This window comes from Athene cunicularia, assembly GCF_003259725.1.
Source record: "Athene cunicularia isolate RWA chromosome 10 unlocalized genomic scaffold, athCun1 chr10_part1, whole genome shotgun sequence".
NCBI lineage: Eukaryota > Metazoa > Chordata > Aves > Strigiformes > Strigidae > Athene > Athene cunicularia.
The window spans coordinates 19,035,841-19,061,318 of NW_020799112.1; the positions used below are offsets into that span (position 1 = coordinate 19,035,841).

Consider the following 25,478-nt stretch of genomic DNA (forward strand, 5'->3'; position numbering starts at 1 on the left):
GAATTAGCCAGTGTGGAACCTGGTGCTCTTCTAGAGTACACCCTTCCCCACATCTTTTCTTTCCTCCTTCTTGCCATTTCTCATTTTCATCATCTTATCCCTTCACACTTGTCATGCTTGATTGTACACAAGATTATACATATAATTCCTGTTTCATGTGCATACCAATGGTGTTTATACTGCTTACTAAGGTATTTCGGTTTCTTGTCTTTCTGCTAGATACATAAAAAGATATTTTTTGTTTACATAAATTATTATTACATTGTTAATTTAGATTACAAAGATCCACATACAGTTCCTTCTTCTGCCAGAAAAGAGATTGACTGGTCCATTCCTCCACCTTCTGTGCCAATATAACGCTCACTCTTTGTGCAAATTTCTGCAAGTTCCACCTGAAAAAAACATTAACATGTGAACCTTCAGCCAAGGTTAAAGATGATACTTTTATACTGCTTGAGTATGAACTAGTGAGAAAACAAAGGAGATAATGATAGAGCTCTGAAACCACTGTCTGACACCCCAAGTAGTGTAAGTTGGTGTCAACCAGGATGCCACATGGCCCCTTTTTTGTTTTGTTCTGAAGCAAATAAGAACCAGCTATTCAGCCTCCACTGGGCCCACCATAGCCAGGTGCTTTTCAGAGTGTTCTTGTTTACGTGCCTGACTCCTGTAGCTGTCCTCCTCCTACCTTCCTCATTCACTTCACATCCTTCCATCCCAATAGCCAGTATTTTGTTGATTTATTAGTTGAATCCATCCGTATATCTATCTTGGTAGCTTACAGAAAAATGGCAAGTTGTTACTTTATAGTGTTTTAATGCCCTGACTCCACGATCAGAAATTATGTATTGAATCTAACTCAGAAAACCTTTCTTACTGTAAATACTCTAATCAGTGGTGCTTGTCATTTCTCCTTGAGAGCCTGTACTCTGCTTACATTGTTTATCTGAACTAATTTGTAACTATATGCAATTTGCATTCTTTTGTGACATTTTAGGCATATCTTTGTGCATTCTGATACCTGCAGGTCAAAGAATACTATGGGAGGGTGGAATATCACTATCATAACTGTCAAAAATAATAACTTACAGTAAAGCTTTCAGCCATCAGGCCAAGTCAAAACAAAACACAAGAGAAGCCTTGGAGAGTGGTCGGAGAACACAGACTAGTCAAAAAGAAGTCAATCAAAAGGAGAGCATCCATGTCCACCTACTATGACCCCTACCAGTTTGTTTTTCTAAGTACAAGGTAACCACAGGGAAGATGAGAACAGAACTTTAGAAAAGCCACAGTCTGATTTTCAGTCTGGTGGCAAAGTCAGATTCAGATTCCACGCTGAGGATGCAGCATCACAGGACTGTAACAAGCTAACCAGCAAGGCAAGGACATTAGCCAGCACCCAGCTGTAAAAGGCAGCAGGCCGAGGCAGTAAATCACCATGCTAAGAGAGAGGTATGTGCGGGGTGCCTGCCTCCTTGCTCCTTCAATTTCTGTAAGGCGCTACAGACAAAGTTGTAAAATTGGTGCTTAGATCAATGTAATCAGGCTGAACTGTTTGCAAATGCACAACCAACCAATTTACTCAGCTCACAATGCAGATATGGCCAATAAGCCTTAGGCTGATAAGGAGAAGTTATCAAAAGAACATTAACAAAGTTACTTTAAAACTATGCAGACTGGATCTCTTTGAATCAAATACGGTAAATGACCACTCACAAGAAAAAGACCATTAATGAGAGAACACAGAAGGTATAATCAGCAAAAATACTCTTCTTTCCTACACTGCCTTGCCTTTGTGTATTTTAAAAAGGAGCTGAAATAGAGATAATGCTGCTTTTATTTTTCTTGAGAAGGCACGGGAACATCACACATCTTGGTGTTCTTTCTAACAAAAGGCATCTCATAGTGCCTGACTTTTGCTGAAGGTCAGGTTCGTCAAAATTTGTTTTTCCTCCCTTGTCCCGTGGTCACTCCAAGCAGTGCCATTTCCAGTTTAAACCTCAGATCCCTTCATCCTATCCCTAAAAGTTTAACATCCAGTCACCGTGTGTCCCTGCTCCACTACAAGTTGGAAATAATTCTGAATGAAATGCTCATGAATGTAATGATGCTTTTTGTTCCCATTTAATGCTAAAATACTCCGCAACAGCTCCAGAGAAAAGAACAAACCACCACACACAGTAGATGCTTGCTCCTTTCTGTATGTGAAGGCGTGCCTATTTACAAACATCTGTTGCTGGCATGTGGAAATGCCAGCATGTTTAAGCCTGTTCTGCTGAACCTGCCTTTCGCCCCTCTGAGAACAGAGCAATACCACGTCCCTGATTTTCATAGCCACTGGCAGGAGACATCAGACTGGAGTTCGTGAATATTACTTACTGGCAGCAACAAACTTCTCCACGCTGGCTGAGGAGAGCACGTCAGCACACTGGTCATGCCCACTTTAACAGGAGTTGTGGCTCCTGAGGTACTCACACTTGGGCACAGCTGCCTTGCACCTGCAATTGCCAGATAAAGCTTTGCAAAGTCAGAAATTAAGCATTTCACCCTTCACTTAGTCTGGCTGCATTTCATCTCCATGTACACATCAGCTACCACTTGACTGCTTAAATCGTTTAGACTTTATGAGCCTGGGCTTATTAAATAAATATCAGGAGAAGTCTTGCAGAGGAGGAATGTTAATAATTAGGACAGTGCCACTCCCCTGTCCCTTTACATGGTCTGGTGAATTGTGCCTGGTTAAGTGTTGGGCCTCGCTTAGTCCCAGCTCACCAGCTGTCCAGCTGCGTATGCTGGGCTAACAGTGCTGTTCGAGCTTGAGCAACTTTTGTTTTGAAACTTAGCAAGGATTGGCAGGACCACCAAGTAGTAACTGGCAAGGGTTGAGAAGAGCCCGCTCCACAAGACAGCCCAAGGCATCCCTGAAACATTATTTGGTTTCTAATTTAAACAGGCCCTTGCTGACACAGGCTGGCCTTCTAATACTAGGATGAGAAGCATGTGAATGGAGAGGAAATGATCATCTGTATAGAAAACAGTTTCTACTTACTATTGAGACAAATGGGCAAATGTTTGCCATTTTGCTAAAACGAGTGAAAGGGCAAAGTTCAGACGAACTGAATTGTAGCACTGGAAACTAATATGAAGACTAAACTGGAGAGCCCTGTGTACATACTTGATACTTGGAAAAGGATGATCATATGACTGAAATAGTGATCCGAATGTCAGGAGGTCTGGGCTCAATTTCTAGCTCCACATTAAGATTCTTGTGATTCAGGGAAAGTCCCTTTAATTTCTCATGGCTCCATTTCCTCAGGAAAATGAGGAGTATCTTCCCCCTCTTTGTAATTAGTAATTGCTACTTGGGATTCTTAGATGATAATGCTATAAATAAGTCTGACTTCATTACTACAAACTGAAAAAAGCCACGTTTTGCTACACAAGTTCTCTGACTTCAGGCTTCCACAGAAAATATCTTTGAGGAAAAAAATTTGCTAGAACCATGTAATAAAAGGAAATAACTTTTGCCTATCTCGGGCCAATGCCTTGCTTCCATTCAACTTGATCAGAAGCTCTTTAGGGCAGGGACTGTTTGAATCATCTGTTATTTCTATCTCTTTGTAGAGTATGTCTTGCCTGTAAAAATACAGAACTCAGATCCCAGATTTTATTGCACATTTTGGCAACGTATCAAATGTAAGTCTAAACGATACCTACACATGCATCACCACCTTCTTCCTGGCTGCACTGCAGTTCTTGCAGAGAAATAACTCAGAGCATCTTCACACCACATTCAGGGGGACTGCACCCCTGGCTACTCCCTGCCAGGCAGGTGGGTCAGAGGGGGCCAGCCAATCCTTGGTAGGGCTCAAACTACAAATGTTATGCATATAAAAGAAATAAGTGTTGCCCCTCCTGAGTTCTGCAGGAGCCCTAAACAGGCTTTCTGGTAGAGCTAGGTGAAAGCAGACATTTCTTCTTTGTGAAGCACCATGAGCAATATGCAGAAAGAACAAACCCCATCTGCACATAGACTACATTTCCATCCCACGTATTCTGATCTGTACAAGAGATCACTTCGAGCCAACCACAAAACACAACTAGTTCTACGCACCCAAGACTCATTAGCATGTTTTTTCCATCCCTAAAGCAGTATTTCAAAAACACTAATAAATCATAATTTAAGTCTTCACAGAATTTTACATACTTTACTTTAAAAGCATTCCTATAAGGCTGCTGTTATCTTCAATTTAGAGACAGCACAGATATTTACATGATTTGTTCAAAGTCATGTGAATCAGTCGCAAAGCTGAAATGAGAATTCAAAACCCTCCCTACTTCCAGTATTGTGGCTTATTTCTCTAGAGTTTGGTCTTAGAGAAACCTTTTCAGGGTGGGTTTAAAATCCTTTTAAAGACGATGGTAATGAAAATTGGGACAAAAAGATACTAATATCAAACTAAAAATGGGTCTGAACAGTAGCGTTATGATTCTAGAAAAAAATGACTTAATCAGACGAATCAAAAATTGCCAACTTTCTACGATCCACACATGCTACTGCCCTCCAAATTTCTGTATTACTGTTCCAGGAGCTTGTTCCAACAGGACTGGCTAGACCAGGTCATATTTTGTGAATAACTATCATGCAGACACTAAGTCCTAAACTGTCATCTACACTATTAAATAAGCAAAGTGATATATTTAATGGAGTAATTAAAAAAAAGTAATGCTCAAACATCAGGAAATGTTTCCTTTGATCTTGTCCCCCCCACAAAAAAACCCCTATCCAGCAAACAAAGTGCATTATAATGCCCATGAGTAAGTAAGGGGTTGTCAGCTAACTAAAATTCATTAAAAGATTTGGGTCAGAATAAAATTCTGGAATATATTAATATAAAAGCAGCCTTTGTGGGTCAAACCAATGCCACTTCTAGTTCTGTATCTTGTACCTGAAAGTGGGCTCTTAGTGTGGACCAAAGGCCAAGTACAAATATTTTCTCAGACGTTATTTTTTAATAAAGAGCTTCCTGAGATGTGAACTCTGCACACTTAAGTTACCAACAGTGGATTTCTTATATATGAACTTGTCCAGGCTCCCTTTTAACTCATTCAAAATTTAACATGTAGAACATCCAGTACCAAGGACTTTTACAACCTGTCAGATCTCCTTTTGTGGATTATTAACGTTCACCTGACCAGCTTCATTTAATAGCTTCTGGCTCTTATAATGTGAGGGGCAATGAACAATTGATTCCTATCCACTCCATCAGTTACATTCATCATTTTATGGACCTCTGTCACTTCCTCCAAGTGCCTTTTTCCAGAGTCCCAGCTTACTTTTACAAAGGTCATTCTGTACCTTTGATCATCCATGTGGCTTTTCCCTGAATCTTTTTCGGTCTATCTTGGTTGGTAAGAAAGGAGAGAGGCAGGCTTTAAGCTTTTCTTAAGACTACCTTAGAGAAAATGTCACTGTATTTTTTGCTATTTTTTATGTGGCAAATGAGCCACGTAAAATGTGTGTTAATTAGTGTTGACACAGACATACGGTAATGCAACCTTAATCAGTTCAGCACTACTTTCCACCTCTTTCACTGAGGTTACCGTCCTGACACCACAGTCAACAGGAAAGATTATGTGATCACACATCAGCTACTCCTGTGCCAAGTCCCTTTGTTTAAGCCTGCTTTGCAGGGACATGGTTGAAGCAAACTGTTCCCTTCTGCTGACTGTAGTGAGGTCTGTAACAATGAGCAATAATAAGCAGGAAAGCTGGGATGGAAACTCAAGTATCTGACGTTAGTCTAGCAGTACCCTGAGCTATTGTGTACAATTGGTCTGTCCTGCCTCTGAATATGGGAGAGGGATGAGTGTAACATGACAGTAGTAGCTGGTAGGTGAGTTAAACCTTCAAGTCTCCCTTGTGATCTCTCAAGAAACACTAAATATTGCAGCTTTTGAATGCCAGACCCAATATAATACACACAAACACAAACAGGACTTTCACAGCTGTTGGCAAGTACACACGCCAGGTTGGCTGTGCTTCCATGGGAGATGTTTAGTATCATGCGTTACATGATATAGTAAGGGTTATTTTGTTGTTTATCCAAAAAAAAAAAAAAGGTACAACAGTACATGAGAATATCCATAATTAAAACAATACAAAGCAACATCATTAGGAGTAGAATCTCAGTGCATACAATTCACTCATGTGCCTAATAAGCATAAAGAAATTTATGTGAAGTAATGATCCATTTAAGGAAGCTGCTGTCTCTCAAGGATTTCAAAACTGAACTCTTAGGTTTTAGACGCCTTTAGTTGGAGCATATGGAAACATCTAAAACTAAAAATGTACCAAAAAAATGTATTTTTTTCAGGCTGTTCCTTTTCAGAAGCTTAATTCTAAACTCTGCTCAGAGTGTATCCTATTGCAGAAGGCAGTGCATACTGGTTTGTCTACCAGGCAACTGGCCCCCATGTGCAGACCTAGGCTAGCCTTTGATCTAAGAGCTCTACTAACTACCTCTGCTTTTTGTTTGAAACAATTTAAGGTTCTCCCTGATAAGGAGAAAGTCAATCTTAGGTTACAAAGAAAGAAATTACTACTACTTAAATCTGTTTTATCTTTGAGCTACAAGATTTCCTATCCAGCATGCAGAAAGTCTAATCTGGGAAATCATATTAGTGGAGATATAATTTAGTCTGACAAAGAAGGCTTGTGATTTTTTATTATTAGTTGCCTTATGCGTAGTTACTCTAGATGGAGAGATTTCTTGTAATAAGAACTCATCAATAGCTCTGCATCATGTTACCTTGTTTGGGATTTTTAATTGAAAAAGTGGGTTTTCAGTAAAATGATACTTTTCACTAGTTTGTATTTTTCTCAGCTTGTTTATATTTCAATATGAAACATTTCAAATTCAGGTTTTGATTTTCAACTATTTTTGGTCTTTCAAAAATGTTGAAGAACTGATAAAAAGAGTGGTTTTCTGCCTGTTTCCAAGCACAATCCAACACTGTATTAGATTTGGCCACATTATACCCTGATACTTAAACAGCACGATAAATTATGAACCACCCAATACAGCTCATTCGATTCTGTTATCCCATCATTTACGTTGATTTCTCTCAGTTTGATGTTATTTATCAATAACATGAACATGAAGGCTTAAATGTACAAAGGTATTTAGGCATCCAAGGAATAATGAAAGTGAACACATGATTGCTTACTTATAAAAAAAATTTCTAAAAATAGAAACCTAAAGAATTATCTGAGTGAGAACAGATAAGGGAGTTTCACCTTTAATAGTCCCCTTGCTCACAAAGAGGCCAAGGGCCAACTGCTCTGATTTTCACTCATGCAATGGGCCTGGACAGTATGTAAATTGTGACAGAATTTGTCCCTATATAACTGTCACTGTCAATATGTTCCATACCAGTGATCAATCCCTTTCAATCTCACATAGACCTTTAAAGAAGTAAACCTGTGTAAGATTAAACCCCTTAAAAGAGTAAGACAATTAGTGAGTAGGAGACAGGCAAGTATTTGTTAGTAAAACAGAATTAGTGTTGCTTAGTATTTTTTTGGAACAGCTCACCCTACATTACCCAGAAACTTGATAGATACAAATCCAGAATGACAGCAGCCAAAATAAAGCAACCTTCTTTATAAAATGATAGTATTAAATTACATCTGCCTCAGTGGGTTTATATAAGTTTATTTTGGCCAAAGTTAAACGTGCTAGATTTTCTATTTATAACAATACAGGAGTGGTGATAGCTAATCTTTAAAATCAAAACCCATTTTTCTTCCTATATTAAATTTTATTGTTTGTGAAGGGAAGCTCTGTGAAGAAAATACATTCATTAATATGACTTATTTTTAGACTGTCATTTTCAGTGCTCCAAAAGTCTCTTAAGCATGCATATTTAACTAGCTGAAGTATTTAAACATGTCTTGAGCCAAAAGTCCTGTGCGTACACTTCATCTCTTTGTGGCAATACAGGAATGGTTGCCCAGTGCACATTCATTAACATTTTGTCAGTTTAATCTGAAAAGTCCCAATTGGTCTGCTGCTTCCCTTTATAACAAATAATGTTGGTCGTTTTACAGAAAATTTAGTGTAGATTTTCTGTTAAATTCCACACAGTTTGGTTCACAGCACACAGGACTGAAAACAGAGAAGAAGCATTTATAGATAAAGAGTATTTTACACTAAGAAGAAACAATTTTCCATCACTTAAGGCATATTTAAAGTCTAGTTACATGGTGATTTTTTTTCAATCTGTGCATGTTTTGTATATATGTATGAAAATAACTTCTGAAATATAAGGCACTATGTTTCATTTATTAAGGTATAAAATGGAGCCCAAATTTTGAGGATATTTTTACCAACAGGAATGTCCTTATTTTTAGTATCTGGTCTTGACTAGGAATAGATTGCTGAAAGTTACCATCTGCTTCCAGTTTGCATACAAAATCCCAATTAGCTAAACTTCATATATGTTCTGCAAGGTAATTATGCTTACTTTTTTGCAAAATGGAAAAATATTTGTCAGATAGTATCTGGATGTCCTCATAAACACTGCAATCCTAGCTTAGCTTCATCTGCACTCTAACATGCTCAAATACAAGGTTATCAATTTGGTTGATGAGAGATTAGGGCCTTTGATTACCACTGCTCTGAAGTACTCTGTTTCCCCTTGATTACAAACACACATAGTCAAACTTAACAAGAGCCCTAGTTTTTAATTCCACAGGGAGAAAGGAATTTTAACATTTCTCAATATTAACAGTATTTAAAATACAATATATACCGGTTTTTGTGTAAGCCATTTGAGTTTCTCATATAAATAACCTGAGCATGCGTCTATCAAACATTTCGGATGCAGCAATATTATAAAATAATCCTTATCAGTATTATCAGCACGTTATTAATTTCAAAATCACACAATCAGTATGAATATTCACAGATTTTCTTGCCACGTAGCTAGATGTTAAAGCCCTATTGCACATCAGAAAAAGGACTAGGAAGTGGTAACTTGTTAAATTAAAGCCCTTTCCTTATTATATACAGGCTTCAGGAACAAAGTGGAAAGGATTTCAGTTGGTCTGTCTATTCTCCCACTGAAATCAAACAACATCACCAGATATTGTAACTGTTTAAATACAGGACAATGTTGAATGTTTTGAAAATCCCACACTCAAATTCATCTGAGCCATAGTTTGAGAAAATTGAAGCCGATGGACACTGTGCCATTACAGATTAGATTTAGGTCCTTTATTTACCATTCTATCTGACTTAGATTTTTCTCAGTGTAGATAGAGCCAAATATAATTCTACTTCCTATGTTCAACATTTCACATCAAATTAAATAAACCCTATTCACTTTTGATCTGTTTTTCCCAATAAGTATGTGCACAGCTGCCCAGCCTTGAGCAACAGAAAAAATGTTAGGGTGGCTGAACAGAATTTAGTACCACAAGATTTAACATTTGGACAGCAACACTATCATCACATCTTTCAAGTAAATCTAGTTATTCAAAAGTACTAAGTGATTTTCTGTACTCATTAATTGCTACCATGAAACACAAAGCTGGGACAATTTAGAGCATTATTCTATTTCCTTTACAAAAAGTATCTTCTCCTGATGAAAAGTTGTACAAAAGATTGATTTTGTAACAGTAAAATAAAAATCACTTTAAAATCAAAAGCTAATACTGAGCATTGCTGTTCTTTGAGTTATGCCAACACAGTCTTAGACTGGTATCCTGTTTGGAGGAGAAAAATGGATTCTTTTTAAAGATCGCATTCTAAATTTTCCATCTTGTTATTTGAATGCTATTGCACTGCTGCAACTGGTTAGCACTGCACATCTGGCTGAATTGTCTTGGACTGGTATTTTCCCTAAACTATTGTGTATGTGTGTGATGGGTTTTCAAAAAAAATACTGTATGCACACTGAAACAATGCCCTATTGCAGACTGCTACACACAATAATTAGTGAGAGCATTTTTTTTTTTCTGATTTTGTTTTCAACGTCAAAAAAGTGCTATTTTTAAAGTAAGCCACCATGAAATTCTAGCCATGCTTTTACAGTATTTTTCTTTCTGTTTTTTTTTGGCTCTTAATCTCATAGGCCAAACTTCACACTGGAAGTGTTATCTCATAAAAGCTCTGAAGTACAATGATTTTTACTCTACAGCTACTATTTTAAACATATTTATCAAGAAAAAGAGCATATAACTAAAATATTCTCATAAAAATAGTTTCACAGAAACAAAACAGATAAATGTTCCATTCAGTAAAAGGTCAATTTTTCATAACTTTGGCTACAGAAGCCCTACAGTTCAGCCAAATTTGATTCCAAAGCCAAAAGTTTCTATGTTCTGCTGCTACAGACCATCTTACTAAGATTTTGCAGAACCCATCAGTCTAATGAGGGGCAAAAAGTCAATCCTTTCTCATAAAATTACCGCCATGACCAAATATTGTTACTTATAAATACTACCATTTACAACTTTCACAACTCTTAAGCATTTGGGGGAAAAAAATAAAGAAAAAAAAAAAAAAAAGAAAGGAGAGAAGTAAAGCAATATTTCTTCTTTAAAAATAAACAAACACATAAATATCCAGAGCCCTAAAAACACAAGGTCCTGGTTTGCTTTCTAGTAGAAAGGTTCTGGAAAGCCCCTATTTCTGGTCAGCTAAGAATTCCCCTGCCATGGGGGAGCGCCCAGCTGATACACAGCCAGCATTACTGGATCCTGCACAGATACCATTTGACACCGGCACAGGATACATCAGGAGCTGGAAAGAGCAGCCAGAGCACGTTTTATACTTCTGAGGGCTCACATCTTAGATTGCTCTAATTTATACTCAGACTAGCTCTGCCTTATACAAGGCAGTTCTGCAAGGCTAAGCATAAATTCAGTGCAACAGAGAATCTGGATTTAGCTAGATATAAGAGGTCTCTAATGCTAAATCATAAATTAGCCAAGAACACTGAACCTGTTTTTACTGTCCTGTAAGGTTTGGGGAAACTTAGAGCCTGGACAAAAGTAATCAGTCTTCAGACCTCTCATCCTCTGTCTTAACCACCACAACCAGGTGTCTTGCTCTATGCAAGCACACAAAACCTTGGGTATGTTCTTAACTGCACCTATGTTGGCTATTGGGAATTCTCATCTGTACATTAATTTCTCATTTTTCATCACAAGTGCAAAATATTTGGCTGCAGACATCAGGATTTCCGGACAGAAATGTGCAATTGTGTCTCTTCTGTTTGTCCAACTATATTTGAGACACAAGATTAACTTTCAGCACATTTTCCAACCAGCAACGGGAAGATATTTTGGGTTGATTGAACAGGACGCATGAGGAGAAGGAAAGACATTCAGTGGAGTCTCTGTCTTCCTTCTGCTCCTCCCCAAGTTTCTATGAAAATGCCAAAAGGAGTTTTGCACCTTTCTTTAGAACAGGTCTGGCTTAACGCCGGCCAGTACTCCCAAGCCATGTGTAAATTCAGCTCAAGATACACACTGTATCATTTATTCTCTCAAGAAAGCTGTGCAGTATTTCTTGGAATAATGAAAACCTGGCTTCTGGTTTTCCAGATACAGATTTCTACTACCTAGTAAAATGTGGGCTTTCTGACCTCTGTCAGTTTTATGGATTTTGCAGATAGCCAGTTTCTGAACACATGATCTCCAGTGATTTTGATCAGTAGTTCCCAAGCTTAGCTCATTTGGTTACCACCAACAGAGATGGCGCTGACCATCTATGCAAAACCAGAAGCTTCTTGCCAGGCCAGGTCCATATGTATAAAAAAGCACGCCTGTCACCTCCAACCTTCTTACTGCAAAGTCTTGTCCATCAAAGTGGGATCCTCAATTCCATGTTTTCATCTACCACTGCACTGTATGTCTCACCTCACAAGCTAGAGCCTCTGTTACGTGTCCAATCCCTTACTTACCTTCTGACCCCACTCACACCAACACAAAACAGGGAGGTGTTGACTGTAGCCACATCCTCCTTCATAAAAAAAGCCACCCTTTCTCACCAACCCTGCTTCTTTCTGCCCTAACGCTGCTTGGTACCTTTCCGAAGCAAGCACTGTGAGCTGTGCAACGTGGAATGGAGCACTGACTGCCAAGTGGATTGCTGCAGCTACGCAGAGAAGCAACTCACAATTGATCTGCAAAACCCTTCTGCGTGGATCTGTTTACCTCATGGCTCAGATAAGTGCTTGTATACAAGCACAGTTAACAGCTACCATCATGATGTACCACTTTAAGTTGGCTTTGAACCACAATTTGGGAATGTCTGCCTTAGACAATAGGCACAAATATGCATACAGTCACATTTAGATCTGTTCTCTTCCTGACGATGTTCTAATTTAAGATCCTAGTTTCACTTAACCAGACATTTTTACTGGAGAGAACTTCATTCCCATATGGCACCTTCAAGGACGATGACTCCTCCAGAAATTTGTATTACATGAGCCAAATTCTACTAACAGTTGTACTGCTAACAGGTCACATATTTGGGGTTTGTTTTTAGACTAATGTTTGTTTAAAAAAGTGAGGAATACATTTTGGATTGTAAATACATTCATTCCAAAAAAACTGTGAAGAGAATAAGCAGAGTCAGATGGAAGAATTTTACCTCTACTTTGTGCTGATTATATAATTTATCAAGAAATTGTTCCACAGGCCTCCAGCAGATGCTCTGCTGTTAAAGCCATGAAAAGTCATTCAGGGAGAGGGTAAAGGCCTCGGGGGTGTGGTCCACATGCTTCAGCACATATATCCTCAGTCCTGGCCTGCAGATAGCACATCTGGTCCAGGCATGGACCTGATGGTTGGCCAAAATACAGGCTTACAATAATGCTCCTTTTTTCAGCTTTAATGTAAGCCTGCTTTCTTGCCAAATTCAAATCCTGCCAAAATTTGGCCAAAGATGTTTGCTCAATTGTGCAATATCTTAAGTTTATATCCAACAACTCTTTGCAAAAACAATTGTATCGTGTTTTTAATGTTTACAGGCATTAACAATATTTAATTTTAAGTAGAATTTTACTGCTGACACTCTCGTGTTTTACAGTAAATTACCTTAGAGAGGGTTTTTCCATTAGCTCTTAGTGTCACGAGTCCTGCACAGCACACCAAAGCACTGGAGCTAGAGAGACCAGAACTTGGAGGGATGGTTCCATCTAGCAGACAATTCATTCCAGTTGGGTTATTAAGACCAAAATGTTCCTAACAATGAAAAAATAAACAATCTGAGTTTCAAGTACAGACAGGCTCAGGCTTGCAATTATCTGATACTTAGAAAGAGAATCTTTCTGTTGAGTTGCTGGAACCAAGGACCTGCTTCTGGTATCTCCAAAATAAAGCAAATTTTCATTCTATTCCTTAAGAACAAAGCCAATGGTAGGGCTTCAGCCAAAGGTATGTCTGCAATTCCTGTACACAAACATATATGAGCTGACAGAACTGCACCCCAAGGAGAATTCAGTATGGGCTAAACGCCCAATAATTTACCAAGCTTCGTGGGTGGGTTTTGCAGCAACTGGCTCTGCTCTGAGCAGCCGTGGTGACAGTACCAGAGGTTACCAATCATTTTATATCCTACTTTTGTCCTTTTCTTCACAGCTCCTCACTTTAAGCTCTTCAGGATGCCTTAAGTCCACTTTATGCTTCACTTCTAATGCTGGCATGTGGCATTAGGGAGCCACATCATGATGATGGGGAACTAGTAGCCATGCAGCTGTATTCAAAGCCAGATACTCCTATCTCCTTGAAGCACCTACAGGACTGACACTGAGAAAACCACAGTGGTACTTGAAGGACATGAGGCTTTAGGAGGCACAAAGACACACCCACCAGCAGAGATGGTCTCTGTCATGCTATTTTTAGAATAAATTTTAAGGTATTTTTACATACATGATAGGTATCACAGATAATACATTTAATTCAAAAGTCATAAATCCTCGTATACATACTCTTTTAATTACTCTTTAGTTGCTTTGTCTTTTTATTTATAATGACTTTAATATAAATTTCTCTCTGTTGTTAGTTTGAAATAAACATGCAGTACTTATTAAAAAATCATTGCATGTATATGGGGGGTATATGAATAGCTACAGATTTGTATGTCAATACTATATTACAATGTCAGTAATCAGAAAAAATGGCAGTGTTTCCATAAAGAAATGCCCACTTTCAAAATATTTCTACTACTTTTCCTGAAACAACTTCAACCATAAATATGAATGGTAGAGATCAGCAAGCACAAAGAGCCTCCTTTAATCTCTTCTACCATCACTTCAAATTATTTTAAATTTCCCTTTCTACAAATATAGAGGAATTCATACCTAAAATACTATTGCTGCCCATGAAGAACACTAGACAGGCTTGTTCAAAAACAGAAAATGCTTGAGTAACCAGAAACTGATCCACAGTTTCTGGATTGTCTTGAATGTGAATCAGGCTTGCAAACTTATCACGCGATGTTTAAATAGAAAACGTACTTCAATTTCAAAAATGAAAATGGACTTTGCCAAGTTCCGCAATAGTTCTGTCCCAAAAGGATAGCATGTTCAACTTAATATAAACAGATTATCCCGCTGGACCCTCTGAGTACTTGTATTTCAGTGTTTCTTAAGTCTGCAACATTTATGCTTATTTTCTGCCAGTGCTAGAGTCTGCAAACCTGCTTTGCAAATTAACCTTCAAGTATGAAAGCTTGTCCTTAGGAAACAAATCTCAGTAGCAGACTGCAAAATAAATAAAGTCAATTGGTCATGCTAGCCTTAATACAAGAAAGGATATATTGTAAAAGAAACCTAATCTATATCTCTACAGTCAATGCTATTTAAATGCCTGAATTACCGAGCAATACAAAATGGCAAGTACTCACGTTACTGCAAACGTAAGTAATTTATTGGGGTCTAAACACAGGGGTCTGTTTAGGAACTGTGGATTATCATAAAGGGATTTGAGGCACTGATACAGGCAATACTGTATTTTGAAGAACTCTGGTGGCAGGTCTGAGGCAGGCTTGGCTGGCTGTCTGCAGTCCTTATCTACTGGATCATTCTGGGGGTGACCTAAACGGCCTATCCGGAGGCAAGCTTCTTGTGCTTTAAAAAGCACTCTTACCCATAATTTGGGCTGGCTGCGGTGACCTGTTCCTGACCTAGCCATCACTGTTTATCCCATCTGCCCTTCCAGAAATATCACTGGATTGACATAGAGCTGAGAAGTCACCGTGTTTTTTCCTCAAAGGGCCATGAATCACCTGCAAACAGCAGGTGAGATTTCTAGGAAGCCTCAATTGTGGGTTCAGGCTGCCTCCCAGGACAACACTTGGTTTCACAAGCAGTTCAGTCTTCAAATGAGTCTGGAGACAGGCTAGCTCACAAAGGAAAACGTCTGTTCAGTGTTCCTGCCTTTACTCTAAGTGTGCTGTTTCCTGCATAGCTGTACTCAGGAAATTTTGAAAATCTCATTCAAATTCCACACGCTGAAAATCTGGATAAATAATAGTTCTTTCTGGAATATTTCTTCTCCATGCTTTTTACTTACTTTTTACATTTTCTTTTGCCTACTGCATGAGTCAGCTTCACTCAGCTGTTGTGCACAAGTTGCAGGTTTGCAACATTAATGGAAATAATTTTTTTTAAAAATGTCTCCATAGGAAGAAAAGGACTAAAATATGATCTTTGTGTCTTGACAGACAAGCCTCCAAACTTTTTGGAAGCAAATTTAAATCAGATTATTCAATTGGATACCATTCTTTTTATCTTCAAAATACAGAAATGTCATCTTGATAATGAGTTTGATCATGACTTTACTAAATAAATATTTGCTATTGTAATTTATGTAATAAAAATGAAAATAGTACTCTGCAAATATTTTAAAACAAACCCACTCATATCTCCTCTTCAAATTTTAACATAAAAAAACCTGTATGTCAAGAAAAGCTATAAAATGCAAGGAAGTATTTTGAGGGTGGATAGGTACACCTGGAGTATTTTACTTCTACATTTATTTCATAAATTAAATGGATTTGGCTTACCTGAATACCCTTCATTCCACACTGGAAGTAGTTATGCCATTGAGGTTTGGTTTTGTTAATCTGAATGTTATTAACACTAGTACTGAAATCCCTGCAAAAACAGAAAAACCTTGAGGCTTTAACTTGTCAGTAAATTTAGTTTGAAAAAACATGGCTTATTACTGCCACCTGCTGATGAACAAAAACATTTCAATGGGGTTTTTTTTTTTCAGGGCAATGGTTTTCCCATTTTTTTGCACAGATCTTACTTATTAATCGATTCTATAAGGATATTTTAGATAAAAGCATAATAATTTCTGCTTAAGTTGTAGAATTTATTAAATAAATTCACAAATTAAGCTGCCTCTGGCATCCTTAAGGCAGCCTGCCTTCTGTCACAGGTGTGTATGTTCTCTTGATCTGTTAGAGAAGTGAAAATCTAAATAATTGTGCCTGTCAAAGCTAGAATAGATATAAATACACTTCAGGGTCTCTGGTGATCCCTGATGAGGAATTCATTATCTTTGCTGTGAATGGCACTCCACTAAAACAGGCCTAATGCTGTAAAATTACATTATGTATGTTACAACACATAATTAGCAAAATTTACTTTAAAATAGTTTATGTATTTCCTCCAGAATAACTCTGAAAATGGTTCTCCTACTCCCTTCTTCATTTCAAAATAATAAAAATGGGGAGTCTGAATGTTCCTAAAGAAACTAATGCTACAGATAGGTGCTGTCAAAATGGGCATGGAGTGATGCGCAGAGGCCTCAGAGGAGAAATCACCAACAAGTGCAGATTGTTTAGAAGTCTGTACTGTTGATGCCCAGTAACTCTGTCTACTGATATCACCACAGCAGATGCCCAACACAGGAAGAGGAAAGGCACTGGGAATGTCAATAAAAGCTAACAAAAAATACTCATAAGTTGCAGGCTATACTGTGCTTTACAAGGCAAGGTCTGCCAAACAATATGAACAGAGGCAGCTGAATTCCATGGAAATATTTAAACTCAATGGGAATAAAAACACTTTCAAGAAATTCAACCTCAGGTGACAGTCTACAACTCCTAATAGGATGGAATTTTTCGTTCTTACACTAGTCTCAGTCTGTATCTGTAAACTATGTAGGTTAGTGATGTAGGTTAGTTTTTATTTTTATCCAAAATAATATTGCTAGTTAATACCTGTAATGAATACCAGTGTGAAGGTGGTTTTTTTCAGTATTCTGTTACCTATGAAGAAACACTTCTATAAAGCATCTTTACAATCATATAACTGCCTTCAAAGGATAGCTGAAATCTTCGCCTTATTCTGGTGCAATTAAAGGCTGCAATTTTTGTCTTACACAACCCCCAAACCCGACAACCAGTGTAAAAATGGACCTACAATCCTGCTTCCTCTTCATATGGTCTAATGTTAGCTATGCTGTAGTGAGCTACTCCACTTGTATTACCAGTCTACAACCTATTTCTATTTCAGTGTTACGTGACAGATCTTACACTTTTAAGTATCAACTTAGCAAATGCCATTTTGTCGGTTATACATTCACTTTCAATATTCATTACAGTGCAGAAATATCAGATAGTTTAACATATAAATTGCTGTCTTTCCATCCAAACTGTTCAAAACAGTGCCACTTACAGGACTTTATCAACAATGCGGCATCAAAGAACTGTACAAAGTGTCAGAAATTACTGAGGTTTGTAGAGTAACACAAAAGATCTGAAAGGGAGTATTGAGATTAGAATACTAGGACAGATTGAGAATAGCTGTAAATTCTTCCGATTTAAGATTCATGTGTATTTAGAACAATGTCCCAGAGAATAAAACAACATCATTTTGCTTATGGCTTTTGAATATAATTAAAAAACCAGAATTACTGGCAAAATAGAAAATACTTGTCAAAAGTCATCAAGATTAAAAAAATCCTATGTTTGTTTATGCTAGTTTTCTACAATAATCCGAAATTATTATTGTAAAAAAGCAAGGTTGATGGAAAACAGTGGGTAAAAGTGACTAACAGAATTTGAAGTGCTCTTTCTCTCAAAAATGAGTTCTAAAATATTTTATCCTTGTAATTCTTTTATACACTCAGACAAAGTAAAACTTCAGTGAACAAGAAGACATATTCCATGATTTTATTTGCTGGTTCTCAAGATAAAAGAATTACTTCTTAAAATGCATTTTGCTCATTTCTTCAATCTTCTCTCATAGAAAATGAAAGAAAAATTGGCTTTGATTTTGGCAGGTTTCATATGGACATAATTCACACCAACACAGAATGTGAGACTCTCAAGATCACCAGAATCCTTAAGTCTATTCTTTTATTATCACATTCAGTTTCTTATAAAAAACAATTCCTAAATGCCCAAGTTTTATCTTAAATCAGTACATCTTCAGGCTTGCCTTTGATCCTCCTACTGGAAGTTTGATATAAGAACTTTATAATAAAATTAAAAGTTGGGAAAAACATACATTGTCTGTTCTAGCCTTTCTATTTTCAAGGATTCCTGGGAAAGCTTGCCCTTTCTCCAAGGCTAGAGATAAGCATTCCAATTATTCCGTATAGTTAGAAGAGGTGACTTTTTTGAGTACTGTGAAAGAAATGTGGCTGAGGTAATTTTTACTTCCTGAATAGTAATTAATCCTTATTTTTGAAAGACCAATTTGGCTCCTTCTCACAGAACCTCATTGTCTTGTCAGTCTGTTAGTTTATCTGTTTGAGTCTTCTGTAAAAAAAATCTGTTTGTTTTTTTTTTAATATTTTCAGATTTTGCCACAAGATAGAAACCGATTTATAATTATCATCTTCTAGTATTCCTGAAGGCATTTTGAGAAGTATCATGTCAGATATTCTCTGTACACATACTTCTCAATTGCAAAGATGTTAGGTGACAGGGAGGTATAGGGAACTTCAAAAGACTGTAATTTTTGAGAATTGTTTTAGCACAACTAACATAAAAGGCATCTGATCAGTTGGGATGATTTATGATGAAAAACATATAGGGAGTTTTTCTTGCAACCTGTTCTCTGTCCGTTTTTCCTAAAAGTTAACATAAACTATCAGGGTAGGAGAGGGCTACAGAACTGTTACACATTTTACCAGTTCACAAAACATGAATGAAATAGGAAATAGTGATTCTACAGACATTTATGGCTAGCCCTAGTTCACCAAAGGCCTATATATATGCATTCACCACAGGCATAAATCTACCAGTGTAACAGGCTGGGAAAAAAAGATATACTGTCAACAGTTTTGTTATGTGGTGTAACATTCAAAGTGTTGAAAAATACTTCTTTGTTATGAAATTATGGGCATGTTTTAGCTTTGTTTTTAAGCAACAGTGTCTCAACAAAACAGAGATGCTTAATGTTGTATTCTGGGACGTCTTCTTGGTTTATCATTTAAAACATGATTTCCAACTGAAAGCAGGGCAGATATAAAAATACAGTGCTTGTGTATGCAATTTGAATTCAAAGGCTGTAATTATGGATTTGGTAGGAACTGTATGTACCTTAGGAGAAGGTCATTTCAACTGTGATGTAATGTGCCAAAGCCTAAAGACCAAGTAAAAATGTTTACCTTTTGGTTACTGCTTTATTTAGTATCCATTATACAACTCTTCCTAATCAGAGCCATTATAATTCTTGAACTGTTGCCTCTTGCAGAATGACTTTGCAATACAGCTTATGCCCTGTCGGAGGCTGCAACTAAAGAAAGGGAAAAGTCCCACTCGTATTCCATTTCCTTTCCCCTGCTCACACTGCATGTTCCCATTGTTTACTCCAAGTCAGCTTTAGTGCTGAGTGCATGGCAGTTCAATTCACTAAAATGACAGAAAATTAACCAGGCAAATGGGTGAGCTGATGTTAGAAGCAGGTACAGGGAGACTAGGGGTAAAAGAAGAAAGATAACGCCTTTTGGCAGTGACAAACTTTTAATTCAGCTCAGCTATAATGTGAAAATATATTCCACAAAGTGAGTGAAAAATATGTATTTGTACTTATAAAAGTAAAAATTCGACTCAACTACGTTAGTCACAGGCAGCAGCTCAGAACATACCTTTACAACAAACTGAGCTTTAAGCAGGAATATGTGATTAATAGTTCCCACTTTTGGCAGTATGTTCCTGTCCCTGTGCTGCCATACACTGTGCTTTCAGGGAATAATTTACCATTGGCTTAAACCAATGGCTTAATAAAAATAGCTTAAACTAAGCTTGTGCTGATACTGATCTTTGCAAAAGTTCATGTGGATAAGTTACCTGATCTGCACTGCCACGTGTCCTGGTTTCAGCTGGGATAGAATTAATTTTTCATCTTAGCAGCCAGAATAGTGCTGTGCTTTGGACTCAGTATGGGATTTGGTATGAGAAAAATGTTGATAATAACACTGATGTTTTCAGTTGTTGGTAAGAGATCAAGGACTCTCCAACCCCGCATGTCCTGCCCGTGTACAGGTGTACAAGAGGCCGGGAGGGAGCAGAGCCAGAGCACCAGACCCAGTCTGGCCAATTAAATATTCCTTATCATGTAACGTTATGCTCAGTATATAGAGAAGGGGTGGCTGGGAAGGAGGGGGGTTTCTCTCACTTTCAGGATTGTAGTTTTGGGATCTTGGCTTTTTTGGGATCACCCAGCTGGGAACAGGCTGGGTATCAGTCAGCAGGTAGTGAGCAATGACATTGTACATTACCTGTTTGTACTTTCTGTTACTGTTATTATTGTTTTATTTTATTTCAATTATTAAAGTGCTTTTATCTCAACCTACGAATCTACCTTTACATCTCCAACTCTTTCCATGGCTGGGCTGGGGTAGGGTGAGCGAGCAGCTGTGTGGTGTTTGGCTGCTGGCTGGGCTCAATCAACAACAGACCTTTTTGGCACCACACACACACACAAACCCAACACACCATGCAACCACATAACTATGAGTCCGCTGCAAGGAAACAGTCAGAAGAACGTGGCTGAAGTTGGAAAGGATGGCAGGGTTATTTCCCTACGTTCAGCACTTGTGAGACCATTGCTGGAATACTGTGTCCAGTTTTGGGGTTTCCCAATGCACTAATGACATTGGCAAACCACGGGGAGTCCAGTGGGAGGCCATCAAGATGGTTACAAGGGATCTCCAAAGGTCCCTTCCAACCTAAATTAGTCTATGATTCTGCAAACAAGCAGCTCTGGAGGAAGTGGAAGAGAGGGAATATAGATAATTTGAGCCAGGATTGTTGCTAAAGCCCTTCTGTTGTGAAAATACAGCCCCGGGTTCTCCAGAGCAGGGGAGCATCAGCTTACATACGCAGTAATTGATTACAAAACATTTTACTCCCTTTTCCAGGAGAAACTGAACTGCTGCCAATCATGGGGATTACGTCAAGAAAAATGAGCTAGGAGAAAACAGGACTGCACTTTTACAAAGACTGAAAAATCAGAGGCCTCACAAGAGAAATCTGAACAAATAGGTGGGAGGCAGAAGCAGTGAACCTGTTGCTCTGAACTAATATGCACAACATAGAGTCAACACGATTCCATCTACTTATATCGTTCATTTTACACAATCAAACTCTGTATTGCAATGGAAGTTTGTCAGATCTCTGAGAAGTTAACCTGTATTGCAATTGCATAAAGAGGTTCATAAAAGTTAGTGAATAAACAAATTACTTACAAGTACAGAGAATTGGTATTTGCCAGTTGTAGAACTTGAGTTTCTACAGGCTCTACTGCAATTAGTATATCTTGTTCTATAGCCATAGGGAGCACAGCATAACCACAGTAGTCTATGTGTTCTCCTGCCAAAGAAACAATTAAAATATTTTGGAATAATTCTTTCTAGAATAGCAGTAACAGGGCTTCTACAGGGGTTCAGTGTTGTTTACTGTACAAGACAATTTCTGAGTCTCAACTCAAGAGTCTCTTATTATCAACTCGTATAGTCTCAACTCCTATTATTTAAAGTTTGAGGTGCATTTCCTCCATTTCATTTTATCCATTCCATCTGTTTATAAATCTTCATATTTTAACATTGTCTTATCAAAATTTAAAAAACACTGTGTAGATTACTGTCCAGCAATGAGAACAGCCACATTATTTGTACACTGTTGTGACAGTACAAAAAGTTAAATCAATCACATTTAACTGATGACTGGAACAGATAAAGGCATCACATGACTCCTCATTATGTGATCTCCTTAGCCACATTAGGTGATTTATTAGCCACTAGATAAGGCTTGTGGTGGAAATCTTATATTTTATTTTTCATAAAATTTCTGTGCGTTTTTCCAGGAAAGTAGTAATTATATTTAAATAATCATTAATACAGTTACATACAACACATAAAGTAACATTCGCATAGAAAAATTTATGCAGTAAACACTCTCTCTCTCGTGAATAATTCCCAGTTAGCATACTCTATTTAATCTATATGTTCATGCAATTTATTACGATAATAAAAATCATTATTAATTGCACAATGGACTAATTAATTTTCAAAGCTCTGTTTTGCAGGATCTTTTTACTTACAGTGTCTTCAAACACTTGTGGTTTACTTTATGAATATACAAGAAATTGAGATCTAGGGAGAGCACAATGCTAACATGGATAAGTCTAAAAAATAAGGCTGCCACAGAAATACAACTAAGTCCTAAACACAAAATAAATTTGTCTCACCAGTCTGTCTGTGAATTACAACCAACTGTTCTAAGTTCTGCGGACACATTTCTATGGATGAGTAAAGAAGAGGAGATGATGGCAGAATCATTTCATGCTTCATCATATGCACTGCTATGTGGCTAGTTATATTTGATAACTTAAAATGGAATAGGAAAAAATATACTCATTTAATTTGTGGATGCACTGTGCATCAACTACTTTAGATTAGATTTCCAAAGCCTTTCAAAAAACTAGTATCCAGCCATAAGCTGGCAAGTTACTCCAGTTTTCAAAACCATCACTACTGTTTATAAATTTTTTTCCAAAACTGATATTTGAGCGTGAAGTTGTTTATAACGAGGTGTAGTAAAAGCCAGGAAAGTATTATATTCTTTTTTTTCATTTATCACAAGCATCTTCTCTGAAAAAGATATAATTAAGACTAACATTATTTTGATTCTATGTTTAAACTGAGAGATAAAGTAACAGAAGATTGATTTTTCTTTTACCTATTAAGTTGACTCGCCCTGGTGCACGAACATAAAACTTGGGAGCTGATCCAAATTTTGATATAAACATCTCCTTCAGTTTCTGCAGTCTGAAAGGCAGGTTAGAAACATTTAGAAGGACTGTATTTGCATAACAGGCAGGAAGTTTCAATGTTTCATGAAGTAAATTCAATTCAACTTTTTGCAGTTATGTGGAATTTTCTCTTACACCAGGAACGACATCAAGCTGCTTATTTTTGCTCTTCACAGAACATTGATTGTGACAGACAAGACTCTATTTGGACTATTCCAATTAGTAAGAAATGTGTATGTTCACTTGAAAAGGACAGAAGGGGCCTTATTTTATTTAAGTCCTCTGTCTAGGTTGGTTCTAGACAGAAGAGGGGAAGGCAGTTGCCTGGGGTAACAAAATATCATGGCCTCCACCCACCTCTCCCATGCCACAGCTCTGTTAAACTCTGCCATAGGGGAACCAATGGCTGCTTTGTTGCACCGGGATTTGTAACATACACACAGAGGCACTCCCTCCAAAGTCAAATTTGACCACATCAGGCAGGCCTGAGCAAATTACTTTTCTTCAAAGTTTTGACTTTTATCAGTTTCCATATTGGACACTACTGCACTTCTGTACAAATGTGTACACAGAGAACTAAAATGCCAAACCTCAGGTGATCCCTGTGACTTACTCAGTATTTACTCTACAGGTTTACAGCACCAGGTCCCAGAAAGTTCTTCAGGTTTTCCATTTGGAGGTGCTAGACATGCCACTGAAAGTTCCAATGCAAAGAAAAATCTAGCATATTGCTTTATTTCCTAAAACTCTAAAGGTATCTATCTTCTGCCCTGTGTCTGCAAAGTTGGGATGCTTTAGTGTGTCATGCAGGAACAGTGAGTAAACAAAGGCTGAGAAGAGATTAAGCCATTTGAGTGAAGCATAAGAAATTTGATAGTGATTCACTTCAAAACTACCTTAAAGCAATTGAGGTTGCACACTCACCCACCATCATTAATTTAAGCAACAGACTAAAATGATGAAAAACCAGTAAGAATACAAGAAAAATAGGTCTTTAAAATAGGACTTAGAATATTTTACTGGCACACCCTGTTGGCTTTAAAGCATGTAGCTTTTTTTTTTTTTTTTTCCTGCTAAAGTTTCTACATTTAGTCTAAAACTATAACTGGAAGCCTCGTTAATGCAAAGTGTTAATAAGAAGACAGCAATGAAAAACAGATGCCACAAATTTCACAGTCAATTACTTAGTTTGTACTTCTTTGTAAAAGCTGTGTTATTACTGTCCAACTACATATATTCAAATGTTTTGTAAGATTTCTTTAGAAGCTACAAACTACTACTTGCTGTGATTTTTTTAACGCATCATTCAGTACTTTTCCATCTTGGCGCCCTGTAACAAAAGATGTATTAGGTCCCTCTGTAATTCCCCTTCTTATCAAGTCCCCTAGTACTGACCAGTTTATCACTCTTCCAATTAGTAGAGGCAATTTCAGCCATTTCATTGTACAGTCCCTTTCCTAGATCACATTAATAATATTACAGTCCATAGGGGAATCTGCTGGCAGAATTCTAGGTGTTAACTTTATTCCTTTTTGTGACCGTATTTAGAATGCTTCTTTGTTTCACAGATTTTTATAGTGGTGTTGGTACCAAGAGACTAAGAACAGAGCAGTCATGGGGGCATGTTTATCTAAGTGCTGATTGATCTCTTTTTTTAATGTGGGTTTTACAAGCAGGCCCGATGAAAGGCTATTTACAGGCTTTGGCCTTGATGTTGCAAGACGCATGCTGCATTTTAAGCACCTACATCAAAGATGACTGTCAGAAGTGTTAAGCAAAGGCATCCCTCACAACTTCACACATCCCAGTCTGGAAACGCTGGACTCGTCCTCTGCACGGGGCTTTCACTGACACACTGTGCAGCTATGTGCAAGTAACAGAAGTTTAAAAAGGAGCCTTCTCCAGTTGCTAACACAGGTAAAAAGGTTTCTTTGAACTGCTTGTGCATTCTACTTCCACACAGCGCATGCAGCTCCATGGGGAAAGAGCGTGGCGTGGCCTTGGCCCTCGCGGGCAGGTCTTTTAGAGCCAGAAGGTCGAGGGGATCATCAGTATCCCCCAAATTATGAAAATTAGGGAAGACGAACGACTTACTCCCTCTCCTGCCCCCGAGGCAGCTGCAGGGAGCGGTGTGAGGGGCCGCAGGCCTGGGCCAGGCCCTCCCGCCGGCGGGGGTCGCA

At 37.9% G+C, this 25,478-nt stretch overlaps 1 protein-coding gene across 1 annotated transcript in view; it reads right to left on the reverse strand.

Moving 5' to 3' along the window:
* GALK2 (galactokinase 2) overlaps positions 1-25,168 on the reverse strand; it is a 48,720-nt gene extending 23,552 nt beyond the window's left edge. The window contains exons 1-6 of the mRNA XM_026856337.1: positions 25,046-25,168; positions 23,226-23,314; positions 21,734-21,857; positions 16,086-16,176; positions 13,115-13,261; positions 294-392 (exon numbers count right to left, since the gene is read on the reverse strand). Of these exons, the coding sequence (XP_026712138.1) occupies positions 294-392; positions 13,115-13,261; positions 16,086-16,176; positions 21,734-21,857; positions 23,226-23,295 (531 nt within the window). The 5' untranslated portion in view covers positions 23,296-23,314; positions 25,046-25,168. The remainder of the gene's footprint in view (positions 1-293; positions 393-13,114; positions 13,262-16,085; positions 16,177-21,733; positions 21,858-23,225; positions 23,315-25,045) is intronic.
* Positions 25,169-25,478: the final 310 nt, after the last annotated feature.